This window comes from Vespa mandarinia, chromosome 2 (assembly GCF_050613455.1).
Source record: "Vespa mandarinia isolate Hongniang chromosome 2, ASM5061345v1, whole genome shotgun sequence".
In the NCBI taxonomy this organism is placed as follows: Eukaryota; Metazoa; Arthropoda; class Insecta; order Hymenoptera; family Vespidae; genus Vespa; species Vespa mandarinia.
Genome location: NC_140811.1, coordinates 207,470 through 228,664, shown reverse-complemented (window position 1 = coordinate 228,664; position 21,195 = coordinate 207,470). Strand labels below are relative to the sequence as shown.

Below are 21,195 nucleotides of genomic sequence, written 5' to 3'. Positions count from 1 at the left end.
TGCGAAATCGGGATATTAAAAGAGAGATGGGATATTAAACGAAAGAATCGGGCTTACCTTCGCTCTTGGCGCGAATACTCGGTGCGTACTCGCTCGCAATACTCGGCGTCCTCGTGCTGCTTCCCGTGGCCATGCTCGTACTCGTCTCCAATTGCGACTGAACGTCCGTCGAGATTCTTCGGGCGAAACAGGCCTTAGACGGATAGATCTCGGCGGTCGGCAACAAGTAACGCTCGTTCTGATATCTCAGACCGCCGGTGGTAAGCGTCGAGGTAGAGCCGCTAGGCGTGACAGGCGAAGAACTAGCCGTTGGTCTGCTCGCGCAAAGGAGCAACTTGTTCTCTTTGTTGTTGCTCGTCACCTTCGTGAATCATATGTCGCGTTACGTATCTACCTTACGACCTATTCTCCATTATCTTATTACTTACTCGAAGATACTGGCTCTCCGGAGGTATGGCTTCTTGACTTTCCATCGCGTAGATACGATGAGGAATAATTCGCGGGACGCTCAAATTGCAAACGGGCTTCTCAAAGACTTCGGTGACTTCGAAGTGCATCGGCAGCAAAGACCTTCGTTGGTTGCTCGAGTGGAAGGTCTGTCGGCGCTTCGATTTGAACTTGGACGGTCTTGGATACGAGCGGAAGCACGAACTACGCCTTCTTTCTTTAACGTTGATCGCCACCGAAACGGAAGTATCTGACGAAAACGTTTATTCGATTTTTAACTTTATCATCGTCCAATGAACCTACCTATGTATATTTGCGCGATGATATATTTATTCCTCGTTCAAACTTACCGTCCAAACTCTTTTCCTTTGGCGGATTGTAAATGAAGTTGGCCGGCAAGGAACGAACCTTTGCGAGACCCGGTCTAACGAGAATCTTCTCGCTAGTTCCCATTATCGACTCGAATTCTCTTTCATCGTCCAAATCATCCCCAATGTTGCGTCTTTCGAACGAACCGGCCGCCGCCGCTGCCTCCTCCTCCTCCTCTTCCTCCTCCTCCTCCTCAACCTCAAGAAGTTCCTCCCGTTCGGCGGCCAGCTCTCTTTCCAATTGCGTTTCCATGTCCAACTCGTCTTCCATCTAAAATCGTAAATCGTTATAGCGTCATACGGTGCATCTCGAATCGAAATTACAGTTTTAAGGGATTAAATGATCGCGTGCCTGCTTATGACTCTCCTCCAGGTGTTTCATCAACACCGCGACGACCACATTGACGAGAACGAATTGTGCCATTAGTACAAAAATGACGAAAAATATAGGGGCGATGATAGTGCTGACGCAACAATTTTTCACGCAATCCGTTGCCTCGTCGCAATCATCCCTAAGCGTATCCTTCATGATGCCGTTCCAATTGTCACCGGTGGCTACGCGAAAGAGGGTAAGGAAGGCCATACCAAAGTTACTAAAATGAGCGTGCTCGCCGAGGCCTTGGCAAGGTGTTTCGTCGCTGCACTCTACGATTCAAATTATCTTATGTAATATTGTACGTTCTACGTAAAAGTCACAAAAGGACGATTAATAAAAAGAAAAAAGGAACAAAATGACCTACCTAATCGGCCAAATAGTTCCACTCCCAGGGCCGCGAATATAAAGAACAGTAAGAAAAAGAGCAGACCCAAGTTGCCAACTTGCGGTAACGCCTGCATTACCGTGTCTAAGAGGGCGCGTATACCTTTGGCCATTTTTAAAAGTTTCAATACTGAAACAGATAAAGGAACAATTTGTCGGTCTTATCGGCCTCAAGTGGATACTCAAGTTCTTCCTGAGTACTTACCTCTGGCTATACGCAGAACTCGCATAACGCGAATGATGGTAGGATTGATGGGTATGATCTTCGACTCGACTTCCTCCAAAACGATGCCGACTACTGATAATATAACGATCCCTACGTCCAATTGGTTCCATCTACAGAGATAAAAGATCTTGATGAGATCGATGAATCGAGCAAAGATTCGAATGGAAGAAGGAGAAGATAGATATATATATATATATATATATATATATATATATATATAGAGAGAGAGAGAGAGAGAGAGAGAGAGAGAGAGATAGAAAAGATGGCAAGTTTAATGAAAAGGTTATGATTCGAAATCGATCAAGAGTTTTATTTATAAAGATATAGAATCTTACGAATCGCCAATGATTCGTAAGTTACAGAGAGACAACGAATCTTCCAACGATAAGAGATATATGAATGCTCGTACTTGTCCTTCAGATAAAGATGTATGCCAAGGGCCAACAGCTTCATGAGCGACTCCAGAATGAAAACGGCGGTGAAAAAGTAATTGAATATCTTGAGGGCATAGGTGAGTGCCTTCGGCATCATGTAAAATTCCATGGCCATCGTGACGACGTTCAAGCCGATTACGGCAGCTATCGCCAAATCGAAATACTTGGATGTTACGACGTTGTGAATGAAAAGCCGCGTTTTCGAATAATTCGTATAGTACGGTGGCTCGTGCATTTCTGGAAAAAAAAAGAAAAAAAAAAAAAGAAAAAAAAAACAGAAAAAAGCGTTACTTTATCCGCCAAAAATGCGAAATTATGTAAAAAGCATAATTAGGTAGGATTTCGATTGGACAAACTTCGTCGTTTCTTCTCCATTTGCTGAGCCCTCTTCTCTGCCCTCCTCGCTCGTTCCTCCTTCTCTTGTTCCTCTCGACATCTGTGAAAGTTCTCAACGACGACACCGACGAACATGTTCAGGACGAAGAATCCGACCAAAAGGATGAACGCGATAAAGTATAACAAACGCCATTCCGAATAATTCTCGATCGGCTACGACAAGATTGAGATATCGATATCTGTCGTACGTGTTAGAGACTAGAATGTATAATAACGGATGTAGGATATCGATCGAAGCGGGTTACCTGTTGATCCACGCCAACCGCGTCCAATCCGGTATACATGATGTTGACCCAACCGTCTCGCGATGACAAAACGAACAAAGACATGAGCGCCTTGCCGAGATCGTCGAAATTATATTTCCTGTTGAGCCATACGTTTCGCTTATCCGCCAGGCAATCCGTTTTATTGCGAACATTTTTTATATCTGGACCGTCGCAATAATAAAACGCACCCTTGAACAATTGTACGCCCAAAATTCCGAATATTACGAAGAAGGTACAGCATATCAAAACGATATTGCCGATCGGTCGTAAAGATGACAGCAACGTTTGTACGACCAACTTTAATCCCGGAGCACGATTGATCACTCGCAATGGCCTCAACGATCTCAACAAACGAAAAACCTGGGAAGAAAAGGAAAGCTTTTAATTGCATCGGGCATGGCACAAAATGATTCAAACGTCTTCCTTTCCTACGATTAAATTTATAAAAAAAAAAAAAAAAAAAAAAAAAAAAAGTAATGAAGCAAAAACACACCCTCAAAATTCCAAATATTCTTGGACTACTGGAAGAAATCAAGGACATCATTAAATCGACGATAGATATGGTGACTAGGGATCCGTCCATGATATTCCAGCCCGACGTGAAGTAAGCGTCCGAACCATAAAGCATACCCGTTGCTACGACCTAAAACGAAATAAAAGGGATATAGTCGGGACACCTACGTGGATGGATATTATTTTTCAAATACTCGCACGTTGTACCGTACATACGCACCTTGATGAACATCTCGACGGCGAATACCGCGGTGAAGATGTAATTGGCGGTCATGAGGAAGAGTCTCTCGCGACTGTGCGACGGTATGTTCGGTCTCTCCATCGCCAGAGTGATGCAGTTCAAGCCGATAAAGAAGAGAATCGCGTTGTCGAACCACTTTTGATCGACGAACCAACGGCAGAAAGCTCGAAATCTAACAAAGTCGCTCGCGTATTATTGGGAGCGATATAGATAAATTAGATATAGATAAAGATAAATAATCGTTCCTACCTGTTATTAGGTGAAAATATATACAGCGCGTAATCGTCGCGTTCCTTGAGACAACCCTTTGGCTCGAAGAACATAAATATCTTCTTGATCCTCTCGACGCTGCTCGCGCTACCGTGGCCGTTCGAAGGAGGCGTCTGATCATCCGTACGCGAATGATCGTCCTCCTGATCTGGAAGAGGTTTAATTCTCGGCAGTGCTCCTGTTTCCATCGATAAATTGTTTATCGTTCGAGGCGTCGAGCATGGCACCTCCTCCGACACCATACCCTTTCTACCGGCACCTTGAACGTTTTCGTATCCTCTTAAGGAGTTCCTTCGCGAGAGTTCGCCGATCCATCGCATCTGTTTAAAACATCGCATCGACCTGTTAATCAATCCTGCTCCCCCCTAAAAAGCTATGCCAAGAGATCGCGGTCTGATATCCGATTATCGACATGGGACATCTTTTTTTTATATACTCGCCTGGTTAGGCGTGGCCGTGTAACGGCGCATCGATGAACCGTGGCTTTCGATGGAATTGTTGGGGCTGAGGCTGCGATTATTGCTCGTTAGGACGGTCGTTCGATTATTGGGCGCGTCGCATTGCGTGTCGTTTCTTATCGAGCCGTGCAGGTAACCACCGTTGAAGCTAAAAGAAAAAAAAAAATATCGACGTAGATTCGGGATCGCTCGGGGACGAATCGACGGCAAGAGAAGAAGAGAATGGGGACGGAAGGAAGGATAACAATGAGGCGGACAATGACATCAACTCGAGCCTGGATCGGAGGAGGGGGAGGGGGAGGAGGAAAGCGGGAAAAGCTTTCGTGAGAATACAATTCAGTGCTCCGTAATTTACTCCCGTACTTACGTGTAATTGGAACCGCCGAAGGCACTTCTGCCATTGTTCAAAACGATCGTTCGACTGGCTTGCTCCTCGTCGCTTTGGGACCAACGTTTCCTTCGCAAAGATGGCCGAGACAAACGCCACGAGTATCCTCTCTGTATTCTCGGTGGACTGAGAGAATGGGGACATAATGGATAATAATAGAAAGGATGAATCGCGACCGATAACGCGAGTCGCCGATCCTATTTACCTGGAGTTTGAGAATTCTCTCGAGGAAGGATTTACCACCGCGGTAACGAGGCTTATTCGTCTGGGAAATTGTCCGGCTATCAAATTGTTGGTCGAAAACTTGCTACCATTGTCCGGCAACTTTAACAATCCAGACGGTATGCTACATTGACTCTGAAAATATCGTTCGTTGATAAATTCGAACAGTAATAAATTATGCGTTTAAAGGGATTCGCGGTTTCAGATAGAACGCACTAGAGGCGCGTTCGATCAGGGGTGTGGAGTGGTGTGGAGGGAGGGGGAGGGAAAGAAAAAAATGCCTTTAGCGTGGATCGGCCTTGGGTCAAACGGAAGGACGACGAGGACGACGTAGTCGCGCGTAAACGTACAGGAGAACATGTGGACGCAAGGAGGTATTGTAGAGAGCGTATTGTAGAAAGGATCGTATATGATCGAATACATACACCGGTCCGGTCTATCGACTCAAAGGAGAGGGCAGCCGTTGGAAAAACCGCACGATAATTAAGGTCTCTGTAACCAACATCGAGCGTCGTGTTTGGCGAGTCTTGAGGCGTGGCGGCCGTGTGTGTGATTATCGGTGGCTGACCAACGGCGCTCATCATCTTGTTTTCCTTTTGAATGTTGCACTTTGGCTCGTCCATGCGATGCCTCCAACTACTGTTTTGCTTTTCCCGACAACTATTGTCCTTGTATTTTCTAAGCTCCTCCGCGCTTTGCCACGAGTTCTTTCGTTCCTAAGGACACACACACACACGGATACGGTCAAAAATTTGATCGTTCGTTTCCTTTACACCCCCATCCCCTGTAGATGAATCTTTTTATTTAAAGATTTTTCCAAACATTTGACAACCAGGGATAACGGTCAGACGAGGGAAAAGTTCGGTCTCGCGGGTTCTTGCAAGCATAACCAAGACGAACATTCCATTTATCTCGTACCTGTGTATACGTGTCGCTGTCAGTGATCGAGTGAGACCTCGATACCCTCGAGGATCCTTCCTCGCTGCCCATTCCTGCCTCCTTTGCTGCCAACTTGGCCATCTCCCTTTGCTCTCGTTCCCTCCTCTCGTTTCTCTGCAAACGCGTCAGAGAAAACGAAATAAAGAGAAGCCATCGTTTAACCTTAAAGGAATCCGTTTAACTACGCGTAGGCTAGATTTCCCAACGTAAGTAAAGAAAAAGAGAAGAAAGATATGATGGAAGCCTCGTTCGAGTTTCCTCGCGTGTGAACATAAATAAATTATATAGCGCAATTTCGAGAGCGATAACGAAGCGGTTCCAGTCTATTAATCTCCATCATAGAGAGAAAGACTTTAAGTAGGAGGGCGCACGTAAGGTTTTTCGATGCCAATGGCGTAATGTCGCATTAGCACGAGAGCGTAAACTTTTGCCATACGACGACGACGTAAGAGCGTGGGTAGCATAGAATGAATACATTGGCCGATCCTTAGATAGCTTTACCTACTTCTTACGGTTGAATATCCTCGCTTACGAGGGCTTACTACGTGTCTACGTTCACGGTGGTTTTTCTTTTCTCGTCAAATCGATCGTAAAAGGTTTACGCAAAATCGCGATTAAATGTTAAGGGTGAAATCGCAAACGTTCGTAATTATAACGTATTGACGGTTTTTTGTTTTTTTTTTTCTTTTTCTTTTTTTCGGTTAAACATCGAATTAACATTTTCTTTCGCTTTCGATGATCGATAATTCTCGCTCACCTCCGAAGAGAAGCCCTCGACGAGAATGGCGACGAGAAGGTTGAAGAGAACGTAATTTCCAAATGTCATCAGAGCGACGAAGTAGAGGGCAGCCCAGTGGGATGTCTTTTGCATACCGTTGAAAAGCACCACGTTCCAATCTTCTTGCGTTAATATCTATTTCGCCGAGGGGAAAGAGTGGACGATGATTTAGAAATCGTTAATTATATCGAATACGACAATCTATCGAATCGGACTGTTCCATCGATTGGCAAGACGAAAACTCCTTGGCCTTACGAGCTAATATATTTTCTTCTCGGTTAATATGTTTTGCCTCGATAACAATATCCATGCGCTCAATATCCTTGCGTTCCTATTTCATCGTTTTCGACCGACCTTTCGCCGAGCACGGAAAGGAGGAATATCTAAAGAAAAAGATGATCACCGTACCCGGATGCCAAAGTACCATTGAAATGCTCCGAGAAGCTTCATTCGTCATTTCGACAATCGGGCCAAGGACGATGGAGAAATTTGTTAAATTTTCGAACCGTCCCGACACCGTCCATATTTCCATATCTAGCCTCGGTTACAAAAACGTATTGCCAATCGATATCGTCTCGTTTTCACCGTATACGTATATACGTACTTTCGTATCGCGTACCACGAATTTCTCTCTGTTTCTCTCTGCATACGTATATGCATATATCTATATCAATATACATATATACGAACATTCTTTATGAGATTTTCGCTTATCCTCCTTTTTTCCGCTTGCTCCTCCTCTTTCTCCTCCGCTGTAACCACACCACCGTCGAGCAAACCAAAGCCACCTCTCTTTGTTCCATTTTTAGATCGCGCCGTTTCTTGCGCATTCCGTATATCATATACTTACCTTATACGCCGTTTCTTCGCTTATAACAAGTTCAACGTATTCCTCCATAGATTCTTCCTCTTACTTTTTACGATTTCTCCTTCTTACGGAATTCTCCTCCTTCTTGACGCGAGAACGATAAAAGAACAAACAAGTCGCTTTTGTTTTCTTTTGCCTTCCAAATATTCCAAGAATGCGTTAAAAATATTTGAAAAATTTTTCCTTTGCCTTCTTCTCTGCGTTTCGTCGCGTACGAGTTTCTCCGAGTTTCTTTCCAACTTCGAGATTCGTTCGTTAAATTTTGAGAAAAAGAAAGAAAAGAACAAAAATTTGTATCCCGTTTTAACCCGCAAGGTAGAATGAGAATGGGTGCACTTTTAATAACCAACTCGCGAATGTTTCTTTCTATGATACCAAATAAAATGTACTCTTTTTTCTTTTCTTTTTTTTTTCTTTTTTTTTTGTCTAGAACATTGTGCATGGAAAAAAGAAAATACACGTGCGTTCGCTCGCCAGACTCTCCATCTCTCTCTCTCTCTCTCTCTCTCTCTCTCTCTCTCTCTCTCTCTCTCTCTCTCTATGTACGTGAATTTTCAGGCAGCTTCTCAAACTTTTTGCGAGTAGTTCATTCGCTCAGAACGATACAAAAGCTCTTTCGGACGAACGTATTATTGTTTCTTTCTTTCTTTTTCCTTTTTTGTTTAGTCGTCGTGTTCATTGACGTAGAGAACAATTTCAGTGCAAACGAAAGGATCAAAAACACCAGGGAAAGCTTTCTTTTTATCTTTTTGGTTTTAACGTGAGTCTAATAGCACGTAATTGGACCTTGAGAAACGCTGAGAGACTCGAGCGAGGCTTAAAAAAATGACGTTTTTTGCAATTATTATTTTCTTGACATATCGTTACTTTATCGAGCGATACGAGAAAAATTCGTGGTCTTTGACGAAATTAATCGATGAAGACGATTAGCGCGAAAACAGATAGAAATTGAGAAAAGGCAAGGTAGTATGATAAAAGAGAGAGAGGGAGAGAAGTAGAAAGGAAAACAAGAGAAAAAGGCATAGAGAAAGAGAAATGTGAAGAAATCTTAGATAGAAGTGAATTAGACAGGGAAAGAGAAAAAGAAAGAGAAATGGAGGTAAAGCGAGAATAAACAAGGTGTGCAATCAATGAACGTACTACGAGCAATCGGTATTAGGTAACCGGTGGCGATAATAATAATACATTTTTTCGTACACGTTTTTAAAGCGTGTAAACATTTGTTTAGCGTATCTCGTGTGTGTATATTTATATATATATATATATATATATATATATATATATATATATATATGTATATATACAGTTTGTTTTAGATGTATATATAAATATATTTATATCTGTATAATTAAAACAGGGGAAGAAGAAGAAGAAGAAAAAGAGAAAAATATTGTTGGGGATTTGAAAGGTGATACCTGAAAGACCGTGACAAGGGCCCAGACGATGTCGTTGAAATGTTTGCGATCACAGCGACACATCGGGTGCCGTGAGACCACCTCGGCACAGGTGCAGGGCCGACTCCGGTCCGCCCACATGCAAAACTTACCCCCGAACAGGTACATTCCTAGGATGCTGCAACCGAGACAATCCGCCGGCCTAAAGTTACCACCGTGACAGTAATCGACGGTAATCGGGATAGAATGTAGATAAAGAGACAGAGAGAGAGAGAGAGAGAGAGAGAGAGATATTAGATAGATTAGAGAGAAAGAGAAAGTGAAAGAGACAGAAAAAGAACCAACAAGAGAGAGAGAGAGAGAGAGAGAGAGAGAGGAGTCAAGGGAAACGAAAAAGGATTCTCTGAAATTTCTTCGGACGACGTGCCGCGAAGCGTCTCTGCTCCTGCTCGCCGTTCTTGTCTTGCGATGGTTCTTCTTTCCCTCCTTCGAGGAACTAGAGACTTACTACGAAGCGTAATAATAACGAAACGTAAATAATACTTACATATTCAGCGTGGCCCACGATAAAAAACTTTCACAATACATGGGCCACGTCATATGTATATATGTATATATATATATATATATATATATATATATATACATATATATATATATATATATATATATAGTATGTATCTACGTAATGTACTTTTTGAAGAAAAGTTAATCTCGACGGTATGTCGATGGTATATAGCATACTTTCGTCTAATACCTCTACGGATCGAAGATCGAAACATAAAAGCGTATCAGTATTGTCTAGTAATTGTACTGTTCGTAAGCGTGTTAAGCACGTAATCTCGTCTAGCCGTGTCCCGTTTAACGGTAGAAAGCTTTGTTAATCTTTAACGAGTCCAATGGTTTCGACTCGTTGCCGCGAGTCAGAATTAGACTTAAATTTCGAATATTAAAATCGAAGTATTAGAAAGTATGAGCATACTCGTAAAGGTATCTCGGTAAGCCGAGATAACAATGATCTTCGTGCATTCATCGAGATCGATTCATCGAGATTCGTAGAAAACACAAGAGCGACGAGAAAAATTCAAACTTTATCGATTAGCAATTTTATACGGAGCAAAGACCCTCCGCCGACGGCAATATCAAGCAAAATACGTTGGACGAACAGTGAAAAGGAATTTCGCGCGAAGCTCGACACGGTCACATTCTGCAAATTCAGCACGTGTCTGCGTTTAGTTTCAATTATGATATATTATGCGTTTATCCATATATAAAACTACAATTATCTTATGTATTTCGTGTCGGGAGGTGAACGTGATTGTGATTTGTGTGGAAATAAAGCGAGTATAATATTTAATACGAGTATATATAATAGATATATTAAGTTCCTCGGTAGCGTGCAAACTGAGTAAAATGGAACAACAAATGAGAAAATTGCCAATTGATATATCAGTGTTTGATTGCGGTATGCAGTTTGGAGGCGTCGCGTTTAACGATGATATATAGATATATCGAATATAAGCATCAACGATGACAACGATGACCAATATATTGGTATATTCAACATTGCAATGTACATAGGGGTACTTCGTATTGGCGTATCGTATTCTGAAGCGATCACGTTTACATATTAGTCCGAATTTGCGTTATGCACGTTTTAATGAATGATTAACGATATTAAGGAAATGAAATGTACGTGCTCTCTCGATAAAACGTAACATAAATTATTTACGAAGGAAAACCTGGCTGAGATCTATAAAATCGATTCGTTCATTCGAATAGCGTGTCTACTGACAGTAGTCCAAGTACCTTATCGATCGGACAGGTCGTCTCGAATTTTCTTACACCAGACAGAGAGACGCTGAGCTAACAATAAAAATGTTAAAGTAATAGGATACGCCAACGTCGAGCTGCTTCATGTAGGTATATAAGGATAATACATAAGAAACACACAATTACGCAGGTGTTACTCGTATACGACTCTGATCGTCCAACGGGTATTCCGAATTTCAAAGTTGTACGTATATTTACGATATCCAACACCGGCAACATAGAAAATTTTCCACGTAGATCGAGGATAACGATTATAATACTTCGTGCTTGTTTCGTATGACGATTAAAAGTACACGTAACATTGGTTATTTGTGTAACACGTACATTTCATAGGATTTTCTAGGGATCGTTGGGACTCGACAAATGCAAATGGGGAAAAAATAAAAAGATACTCTCCGTTGCGGAATGTCAAGACGAACGTTAACCGACAAGCTACAAAGCGTAATATAAGTATAACGTATATGTCATTATATATTTATATTGTAGTAATATATAATTAGGTAAAAATATAAACGAAGTAACACTCATTGGATTCGGATCAATTAATGGATCTTTCTTTGTAAGCTGTATAGATCTCAGTGGATAAACGCTAATTACTAATTTTACCGGGACTTTGATTAATGGCGTGTCTCGCATGAGCATTGGGAGAGATGAAAGGATATCCTGATTACGAGTCTATCTAAAGACGTAAACTCGTACGTACGCGTCGAGATTCGCGAAATTAAAGTGTTTCCACGTTGGTATTTACTACGATGGTCGGATGGTTTCGTTAGAGAAGAGCGCGATAGCGTCCGATTTCTTCGATTTACTCGTTAATATGGCGTATCAAAAGATCATTGTCTCGAACGTTCGAATTAAATGTAAAAGTGAGAAACGGGAGGAAAGAGAATATTGAGATAAATTGAAGTTTGAGAGAGAAAGGAGACAGATCGAGAAAGAGAGAGAGAGAGAGAGAGAGAGAGAGAGAGAGAGAGAGAGAGAGAGAAAGAGAGAGAGAGAAAGTAATAGGAAATGGAAAAATTTAAGAAAGGGATCAGTGTAAGTACGGCTAATTGAAAGCGATTACATTGTAAAAAAAACCATGTAGCGCGAAGCCAAGACTCCTTTTTCTGTCCATCGTGACGTCGTTAATCCTATCGATTCTCTCTCGAAAGGGTGCTAATCGTGCCCGATCGAAAATTTTCTGCACCGGCGACTTGATCGAAAAGAAAACGCGCTTGTACAACGTACATGTGCATGTGAACATATGTATCTCGAGTCTCGTTTGACTTACGGGTGAATAATTTAGTGATCCTGTTAGAGTATAGCGGATGTTGATATCCTCGTGAAAATCTATATGTATGAATTGAGTGTACAGCATAGATATACTATACGTGTCGAAAAGATACTAAAAGATAGAAAAAGGTAGATAAATAGAGAGAGAGAGAGAGAGAGAAAGAGAGAGAGAGAGAGAGAGAGAGAGAGAGAGAGATACATAATTAGATAAAGAGAGAGAGAGAGAGAGAGGGAGAGAGCGAGCGACATAAGCGAGAGAGAGCGAGCGATCGTAAAACAGCGAAAGAAGAAACACGTTTGAAAATAGACACCAATAATACAAGAACAACAACAACAACAACAACAACAACAACGACAATGAAAAAACGCATGCAAAGCACCAAATAAGAAAAATATACGGCTGAGAAGGAGGAGTTTCTTTTTTCTGTTCCTTTGTATTTTCCCCTTCTTTCTTCGTACAGTCAACGCTCGACGTAGCCGTGCACATTAAAGTGTCAGACGGTGCCCGAAACATTTGTTTCGCCCGTTTACGTAACGCTTAGGGAGACGTAAAATCATTTGCAAAATAATTATTGTTTATAAAGTATCCCTGAAAAATGCTCTGACGACACAGCAACGACGAGGTACGACATGGGTGGACGGAGAAATTGGATCGTCGTGTGTTAAATGCGTCTTTACGTATTTACCAAACTAAGTTAAATCCGCCAACTAGTCCATCTTCGTCCGTCCACCGTAAAACAAAGCTTAGAAAGAAAACACAAATCCGTCTAAACGACACATATAGACGCGTTTATACGGATACAAAAACGTATGCGCATACATATATATACGTATATACGTACATATATACGAGTCAATTACGGCAGCATGCCAAAGCGGCAAACGTCGAAACCGCAAAGGCAGGTGCGTTCAAGCTCATGTCAGCTTGCAGACCAAAAGATTCGTGATAAGCGCTTACGCGTGTCCGAGTAAACTTTATCGATCGATCGATCGAGCTTGGAAGGTAGACATCAAACGGCTGGCATGCCATTATTGAAAAAAAAAGCGTATCTCTCATGTGTATACATTACCTTATGGGCCCTCTCGCGAAATCATAAAGTAGTAGTAGTAGTAGTAGTAGTAGTAGTAGTAGTAGTAGTAGTAGTAGTAGTAGTAGTAGTAGTAGTAGTAGTAGTAGTAGTAGTAGTAGTAGTAGTAGTAGTAGTGGTAATAGTAGTAGTATAGTAGTAATAATAGTAATAGCAGAGTAGTAGTAGTAATAGTAAATAATAATAATAATGGTAGTAGGTCGATGAACATAAATCAGGCTCGCGGCAATGTCCTTTCTTTTCTTTACATTTTCGTAATTTCTCTTAGCTTTCTTACTTTCTTCTTTCCTTTTTTCTTTTTTATTTTCTTTTTTTTTTATTTCTTTGATCAAGCAAAGTGGTCATTTACATTCATATATTTCTATACGTGTGATTGACATGTAAGTACGTGTGTGTACGCTTGCGTACGGTAAAACGTTGATAGTACCAATAACAACTCATACGGATGTGTCTATGCGTATGTTTGTATGTGACAGAGAGAGAGAGAGAGAGAAAGAGAGAGAGAGAGAGAGAGAGAGAGAGAGAGAGAGAGGGAGAGAGAGTAGAAGAGAAAAAGATAGAAATAGAAGGGGAAAGAGAAATAGAGAAACGGATAGAATGAAAATATGAGAGAGAGAAAGAGAGAGAAAGAGAGAGAGAGAGAGAGAGAGAGAGAGAGAGAGAGAGAGAGATAGAAAGCCCTTGAGAGATACGTGGGAAAGTATCCTTTTGTAGGTACCTGAAACACCGTCACAATAGCCCAGAGTAACGAGTCAAAGTTTTTCCTATCACACTCGACGTCAGAGCTGCCTTTCATCGTTTCACAGAATTTGCAACCAAACAGGTTCATCCCGAGAATACTACAACACAACGAAACGTGCAATGTACTTCTTTATCCATATAGTATAGAAATATGAAGAGACAGAGAAAGTGAAAGAGAAAGGGGAGGGAGAAGGTGGATGGGAGAGAAAGAGAAATGGATTAAGGAAAGACAAAAATTTTTTAAATTAATAAAGAAAAAAATGATAAAGAGAGAGAGAGAGAGAGAGAAAGAAAATAAAGAGCAAGAAGCTTAGTTCGATAAACTAACATAACGAGTTTACAAAGCATAGCGACGATGTAACGTGCACATATATATTTTAACATACGTATATATATATATGTATATATATGTATATATATATTAGTATATACTCGAGCATCGAGAGCTCTCGATGCCCACTTCCAAAGTATACTCGTTCTACGTTAAATATACATATATCGTAAACACAGCGGCAAATACCGAGGCCGGTTAATTTCCGTATGTGTCGGTGAACGAAGAACTCTCTAACATTACTTCGACTTTTCATCGTTTTTGCAAATCCGAAAGAGCGCTTTAAAAACGGTTCTTGCTTCGATTTCATCGGATACTTACATCCGTAAGAGAGTTTAGCGCCTTGGTCGTACTTTAACGTAACCTTTGGAAAACGCTTAAAGTAGATACATATATGTAGCTGCATAAGTATCTACAAAACGTGATATTCTACAAATCGTATGTACATACATATGTACGTCACAAAAGCGTTTAATGTTTCCTCTTTATAGAACGGCGACGGCGATGGCGACGGTGACGGCGGCGACGGCGGCGGCGGCGGCGTTGGCGACGACGACGACGACGACGACGACGACGACGACGACGACGATAATTCTCAAAGGAATAACTTTCGCATTAGCCGAGTTGGACCGCCCGCCAACTATCTTTATCCGTGATTTGTGAAATCCCAAGTAGTTTATAATGCTGACGTTTCGGACATTCGTTTCTTCTACTTCGCTTCCCATAATCGTGTTACAATAACGAATACAACGAACGAGTAGTTTCTCACGCGTTATTAGATAACGAGGTCATTGATCTAACGGCGAAAGCTACAAAATTTATCGATATCTACTCAGACGAATACTAATTGTAAGTCAGATAATACCTACACACCGATAAACGATCATGACAGATTTCGTTCGACCTAAGTTTTAAACGAAAAAAGAAATAAACAAAAATGATAGACAAATTGACAAATAAAGATACGCCGTACATTCGCAAGCTTTTCTATAATATCGACGAGCGCACACCGAGCGTATGTCTCTTAAATAGGCGCTTGTCAGTCAAATCATACGCAGCACAAAGTAAATAGAAAAGAGCATAGAGTAGGAAAGATCGATGAAAGAGATTTATTTCATAATAAACATATATGTTTATGTACATAGATGTTTATTTATATATAGACATAATAACCATTTTATACGATACATCATACGATAAGTAAAGTAGCTTTCATACTCGTTGCTAATTGTACGAAAAAAGAGAGAGAGAGAGAGAGAGAGAGAGAGAGAGAGAGAGAGAGAGAGAGAAGAAAGAGATACGTCCAAAGATAGAGAAAAAGAGAGAGAGAGAGAGAGAGAGAGAGAGAGAGAGCACAAAGCACCATGCATACACGCAACACACACGCGCAGAGATTTACGTGATGACTTAAATAAGCACGTGCCACGTATATATACGATATGCACCTATAGTGTATGTATATATATATATACATATATATATGTGTGTGTGTGTATATATATACATATAAAAATACGATATGTGCACATGTTATATAGATAGGCACGCGTATCGTCACACCCTTTTTAACGTTTGACTGCCGTCACCTAAACGTGTAAAACACGTAAGGAAAAATAAATTGATACACTTTCCATCGAATATTTTCTATATCGCGTCACGAATGTGTGCGATGATTTTCGCGATGAAAGAAAGAGAAATAAAGAAAGAAAGAAATAGAAAGAGAGAGAGAGAGAGAGAGAGAGAGAGAGAATAAAGAGGGAAGAGAACAAAGAAATTGCGACAAAGTAAACGATAATTTTCCTGAACTGAGAGAGATGAAGATAGAGATGGAAGAACGAAGATATAAACGAGAAAGAGAAAGAGAGAGAGAGACAGACAGACAGCTTTTGCGAAAAGTTCTAGCAGTAATCGAAATGGAACCGTTTTGAAATTTAGATGACAATGATGGAAAGGCTCGATTGTTTACGAGAATGATTCGAATGCGAAGAGAATGGAGTCGGTTCGTTATCGTTTGCCAGTCTACCGAACAGTTAGACACCGATTTGTTTCTCTTTCTAAAGGCTTCGTAAGCAAGAGCCTTAGAGATAGAGATAGATAGATAAAGAGAGATAGAGATAGAGAGAGAGAGAGAGAGAGAGAGAGAGAGAGAGAGAGAGAGAGAGAGAGAGAAAGAGGGTAGAGAGAAAAGTCGTCGCTGTGTTTGAAATCCGAAATCCGGGAGCTTTGAATCGTTCCAATTATATCTAGGAGAATCCATAAGAGATAAGTATGTGAGAAATTGCGATTGCAAGGTCGAAAGACGTTACGGCATCGTTTCGACTTGGAAATCGCGATTCTTCGAGGACAAAATTAGTAGATGAGGACGCATAGGAGTTTAGGAAGCGCGCCTTCTCGAGCGAAGCCTTTAAAGCCGATTATTGCGAGTATCTCGTGTTCCTTCGTTATGCTTCTCTAGCTCCAAGCAAAAGATCTTTCCTTCCTTCAGCTTTCTTTACTTTTCTTCCTTTGTTTTTCCAAGGATTACGGCATCCTCGAAATTTAAATAGCTACACAATCTCTCTGTATTCGCTATCTTTTCCCCTATTGAAATAATAAAGCGAGTCGTTTGGTTTCCTTTTTTCTCTTTTATACGCGATGTTCTCACGTACTTATTCTAAAAAAGAAAATGAAATAATTTGAAAAGAGGCGTCTCTTTTGAAATACAAAATCTGAAGGATCGTTGAGATATAAACGAACAGAATCAGGCTCGCTGAATTATTCGAGCGAAAGAGAAGAAAAAATTGCGAATGAGAAAGATCTTATGAATGTAGAGGGGAGGGGGCGGGAAACTTAAACGAAAGAACGAAAGTCGATTAATTTTGATGCGTCATTAACAAAGTCTTGTCGTTAGAAATGATCTCCTCGTAAAAAAAAAAAAAAAGAAAAAAACCTAGAATGGCGTAAAGGATTAGAGAGATCTCGTCGATCGAAATTATTTTCGTCGAAGGAAAGGAGGACGACGACGACGACGACGACGACGACGACGACGACGACGACGACGACGACGACGACGACGACGACGACGAAAAAAATAGCTATATCAGTATAGCAAAGTATCGAAATGAGCGGACTTACCTGAATATAAAGATGAAAAGTACTAAAAGGGAAAAGAATACGGCAACGTTATCCATGGTACGTAGCATGACGAAAAGCTGACGTCTCAAGTTTGGCAGGAAGCGAACCAACTTCAGAATCCTCAGCAAACGGAAGGTTCTAAGGACGCTCAGGCCGGAACTTCCGCCTCGTTCCTCCACGAAGGATTGACACAGCTCCACTATGCTGCGTATCGTAGACGCGTATTAAAGAGAAATTTTAGAGGCTATATTTATTCATTCTCGCGAGAGAAGGAGAGGGACGGAAAGTCGAGTAAGATCATCGAGAAAAGTTCTGCTTCTTACTGGTTGTTCCACTTCTCGTAAAGTTTCAATAGAGAAACTTTTTTCACAACTTTTCACAGAACGTTTTACCCATAAATGGACGTTTTACCCAAAATGGACCGTTGAAAATGTGAAAGAAAAAAAAACGATACTCTCTCCTTTACAAGTTTTTCATTTAAAAAATCAGTCGTTCGGTCTCGCCACCGAATCGATGACGAGATATTAAATCCGAATAAGAGAAAGAGAAACGATGCGTCGCGTGCAAATAACGTTGGTATAGGCGAATCTTCTAGGTCAATGGTCAGCGAGCATTTGACCTACTAAAAGTGTTTGCGGCCACGGAACACTTCTGCGCGCGCGTAATGGTTGTCTCACGAGTAAGGTACAAAGATTTATATAAAGAAAACTAATGTCCCTCGGGTTCGTTTATGTGTCTTAGACGGAAAATAAAGGAAAGATTTGTTCTGCATCGGCGCTGGAACGGATCGAGCGTTGGGTATAAAACGAGGGCGGTTTCTTCATTACGCGCTATCCGAAGCTTTACGAACTTTGTTAAACTTTAAAAAATTACATTCTAAAATTCCATTCAATTCGAAAGAAAAAATTCTCATTCCGAGATACGATAAAATTGAAACTTTAGCCAACGCTAAGAGTAAGGAGTGAAAATTTAAATTTAATGTTAAAATTTAACGATAGGGATATTCACTTTTCTTTTTCCCTTTCAGAAACATTCGTAGCAAACTTTTTCGTAACGATCATACGCGAAAAAATGATCAAAGTATTCGTTTTTTCTTTGTCGTCTCGCGATAATTCGTGATGCTTCTTTTCTGAGAAAAGAAATTGCTCTTACGTCGACTTGGAAGGAATTACGTCTCAGTCGACACGATGGAGAAGAGTAAAGGAGAATAGAATTAAAGGATTACCTACCTAAGGATCACGACGATGCCGTCGAAGACGTTGAAGCCGTTGCTGATGTAGCCGAACGGGCCCTCGGCTATTACCTTGAGTAGCATCTCGACGGCGAAGATGGCAGAGAAGACGATGTTGCTTATCTCGACGAGCACAGTCAATTGCTCCGGCTACAAATCGATGAAAGAAGAGAGACGGAGAGGATAACTAACTTTCGAAAAGCTCCAATGAGAAAATAGAGCGAGATATGTATATATATATATATATATATATATATATATATATATATATATATGTAGAAGTAAGTAGGTATTGTAGTATAAAACTTGAAAATCGAAGCGATTATCGGCGAAAAGATTCGCCGCTTAGGTGGTAAATATAATACTAGGACGCGCCGCGCAGGCATTCGTTGAAAAGCCATTGGGAATAAAAGGCTCCGAGACGAGGAGAAGATGCTATTACCGATCCGAAACGATTATTACTCGCATTTTCCAAAGGGATAATCTCGTCTTTTACCTTTTTATTAGCTTTCAGGATATTTTCGAGCGAAAAGCTCTCGACCGTTCACGAATTCGATCAAAAACGCGTAATGCGCGACAAGGAAAAGACGATCGCTGATCGGATTGCTTGGTCGTACGACATAACGACATAACGAAATAAAAAAAAATTGTCCTTTCCTGGAACGGAACGCGAGCCGGATGATTAAAGGGGAGAACGTTTTCAAATTAATCATCGATGCGGCGCGGTACGGCGCGGCAACCGCCGTAAAGTGAATCCAATCGCTTCTGCTATAATTACTGCTATGTAATTACGTACACACGGTCGTTTCTCTCTGCGAGTCGTAAAGGAAAAGAGAAGAAAAGCCGTAAAGGAAAATAGAAAGATAATGATAAAAAGTTTCCGATGTGTCTGTCTCGTAGATCGAAGAAACGAATATAAAATAAATCTAGACGATAAATTGGAAGAAGCTTAAACGCACCTGATTGTGATACTCGATACCCATGCTCAGTGTGTTTATGAGAATCGCCAAGAGTATACCCTGTTGAAAATACTTGTGTTCGACGAGCTTCTTGATCCAACGTCTTATGCAACGTAATCCGCTGATGCAACGATTTCCGATAGTCCTGAAGAACCTTCGAGTTCTCGAGAACCTTCGCCATCTTTCGCCGTTCTCCGGCCAATGATCGAGCCCGCTTTGCGCGTCGCAGCAACACGAACAATTTTCCAAATCGGAAGACAACCATTGTGCACGATCCTCCAAAATAATGTGCCGTTCCGTGATACCTGTTCGATCAAGACAGATTCACTTTCGTTTTCATTCTCAATCTGAGACCGGTATCGTCGTTAACGATATCCCACGTTCCTTAAGTATCCTCGCGATAGAAAATTTCATTTATCCGAACTAAATTAATAATTCCTTTCGTAATTATCCAAATTCTCAAACTCCATTGGCAAAGAAAATACTTTTTTCTTACCTTTCGTAAGGGAATTTAAAAAAGAGTCGAGCGCCAATTGACCGGTTGGTAAGGCAGCGCTGAGAGCTCCACTGAGTGCCAATAATTCTTGACACGTCATTGCTTCATTCGTACCCAATTCTACTTGTATCTGGGACAAATGGAAAGGACATAACGTTGATACGAGATTGAGCCAATTGAAAAGGGTAGGGTAATAACGAAGTTCGCACTGACTACTACGCACGGCTGAGATGAATCTAAGACTACATGATCGTTAATCAAAGTAAATAAGAGAAAAGAAGGAAGTGATATTTCTAATTGACGAAGAGAAAAAAAAAGGAAAAAAAAAAAGAAAGAAAAAGTACTATTCTAGAGTAAAATATTTTTTACGTAGTTGCTATGGAAAAAAAATCAAGAGAGAATACCTGTGCATGGTCGGACAGCGGGCTAGACCAAACATTGCCGTCACCGGTTTGCGTCATTTTTTCACTCGAACAAACGTTACGCTCAGTGGGAGCGACCGTGGTACCAGATTGCATCGTGCTCCCAACGCTATTGCTACCGTGTAGCAAGACCACGTCGCTGAACATAACGCTGCTCCTTCGTCGGTAGTGAGTACACGGTGGGCTCAGCAATGCGTTATTCGTCTAATTCGCGTGACAAAATAGACCAAATGAATCCTTGACATCTTCTCCTTACTTCGCATTTCGAGTCATTCTTTCGCCAAAGTTCAATTAATTCGATTTACATGATACTTAGAAATCTCTCCTTGATCCTTTACGCTGTCTCAAAGTTTTAAGTCGATGAGCGGCATTAAATATGCGAGAGAAAACTCGGCAAGTCTCTCTCTCTCTCTCTCTCTCTCTCTCTCTCTCTATCCAAAAGTTCCGAGAAACGTCTTGGGTTTATTAAAAAATCTTTTAATTACCTCAAGCTACAAACTAGAATCATGGTAACGTCTTTTCTTCGCTTTGAATTTCGAATAGAAACGCGTAAGAAAATGATTAAAGCTATATAAACGAGTAATCTCCAAGTAGAAATTCCGACAAAGCACTGCTTCCATAAAATATAGGGACTAGTAAGAAATTTTCGAAGAAACGAGTTTATGCTCGAAGCTACGTTGATCTACCAAAGAGATAAGACTAAATGAAAAGATAAAAATAAAAGATATATCGAGGTG

At 41.0% G+C, this 21,195-nt stretch overlaps 1 protein-coding gene across 5 annotated transcripts in view; it reads right to left on the bottom strand.

Annotated features, from left to right (window-relative positions):
• The window catches only part of Ca-alpha1T (Ca[2+]-channel protein alpha[[1]] subunit T), a 55,698-nt gene that overhangs the window by 5,340 nt on the left and 29,163 nt on the right, over nt 1-21,195 (bottom strand). For 3 of the 5 annotated variants that reach the window (XM_085654989.1, XM_085654992.1, XM_085654993.1), the window contains 24 exons: nt 20,441-20,662; nt 20,037-20,166; nt 19,541-19,845; nt 18,580-18,731; nt 17,351-17,554; nt 8,990-9,146; nt 6,686-6,841; nt 5,908-6,042; nt 5,415-5,705; nt 4,973-5,124; nt 4,747-4,893; nt 4,362-4,527; nt 3,901-4,241; nt 3,631-3,823; nt 3,391-3,540; nt 2,877-3,257; nt 2,592-2,784; nt 2,211-2,472; nt 1,781-1,911; nt 1,556-1,705; nt 1,168-1,460; nt 798-1,086; nt 429-697; nt 58-361 (listed from right to left, as the gene is read on the bottom strand). In XM_085654989.1, coding sequence (XP_085511115.1) covers nt 58-361; nt 429-697; nt 798-1,086; nt 1,168-1,460; nt 1,556-1,705; nt 1,781-1,911; nt 2,211-2,472; nt 2,592-2,784; nt 2,877-3,257; nt 3,391-3,540; nt 3,631-3,823; nt 3,901-4,241; nt 4,362-4,527; nt 4,747-4,893; nt 4,973-5,124; nt 5,415-5,705; nt 5,908-6,042; nt 6,686-6,841; nt 8,990-9,146; nt 17,351-17,554; nt 18,580-18,731; nt 19,541-19,845; nt 20,037-20,166; nt 20,441-20,662 — 5,173 coding nt within the window. Of the gene's footprint in view, nt 1-57; nt 362-428; nt 698-797; nt 1,087-1,167; nt 1,461-1,555; nt 1,706-1,780; nt 1,912-2,210; nt 2,473-2,591; nt 2,785-2,876; nt 3,258-3,390; nt 3,541-3,630; nt 3,824-3,900; nt 4,242-4,361; nt 4,528-4,746; nt 4,894-4,972; nt 5,125-5,414; nt 5,706-5,907; nt 6,043-6,685; nt 6,842-8,989; nt 9,147-13,882; nt 14,004-17,350; nt 17,555-18,579; nt 18,732-19,540; nt 19,846-20,036; nt 20,167-20,440; nt 20,663-21,195 lie in introns of all 5 variants that reach the window. The other 2 variants (XM_085654990.1, XM_085654991.1) reach the window with 2 other exon arrangements.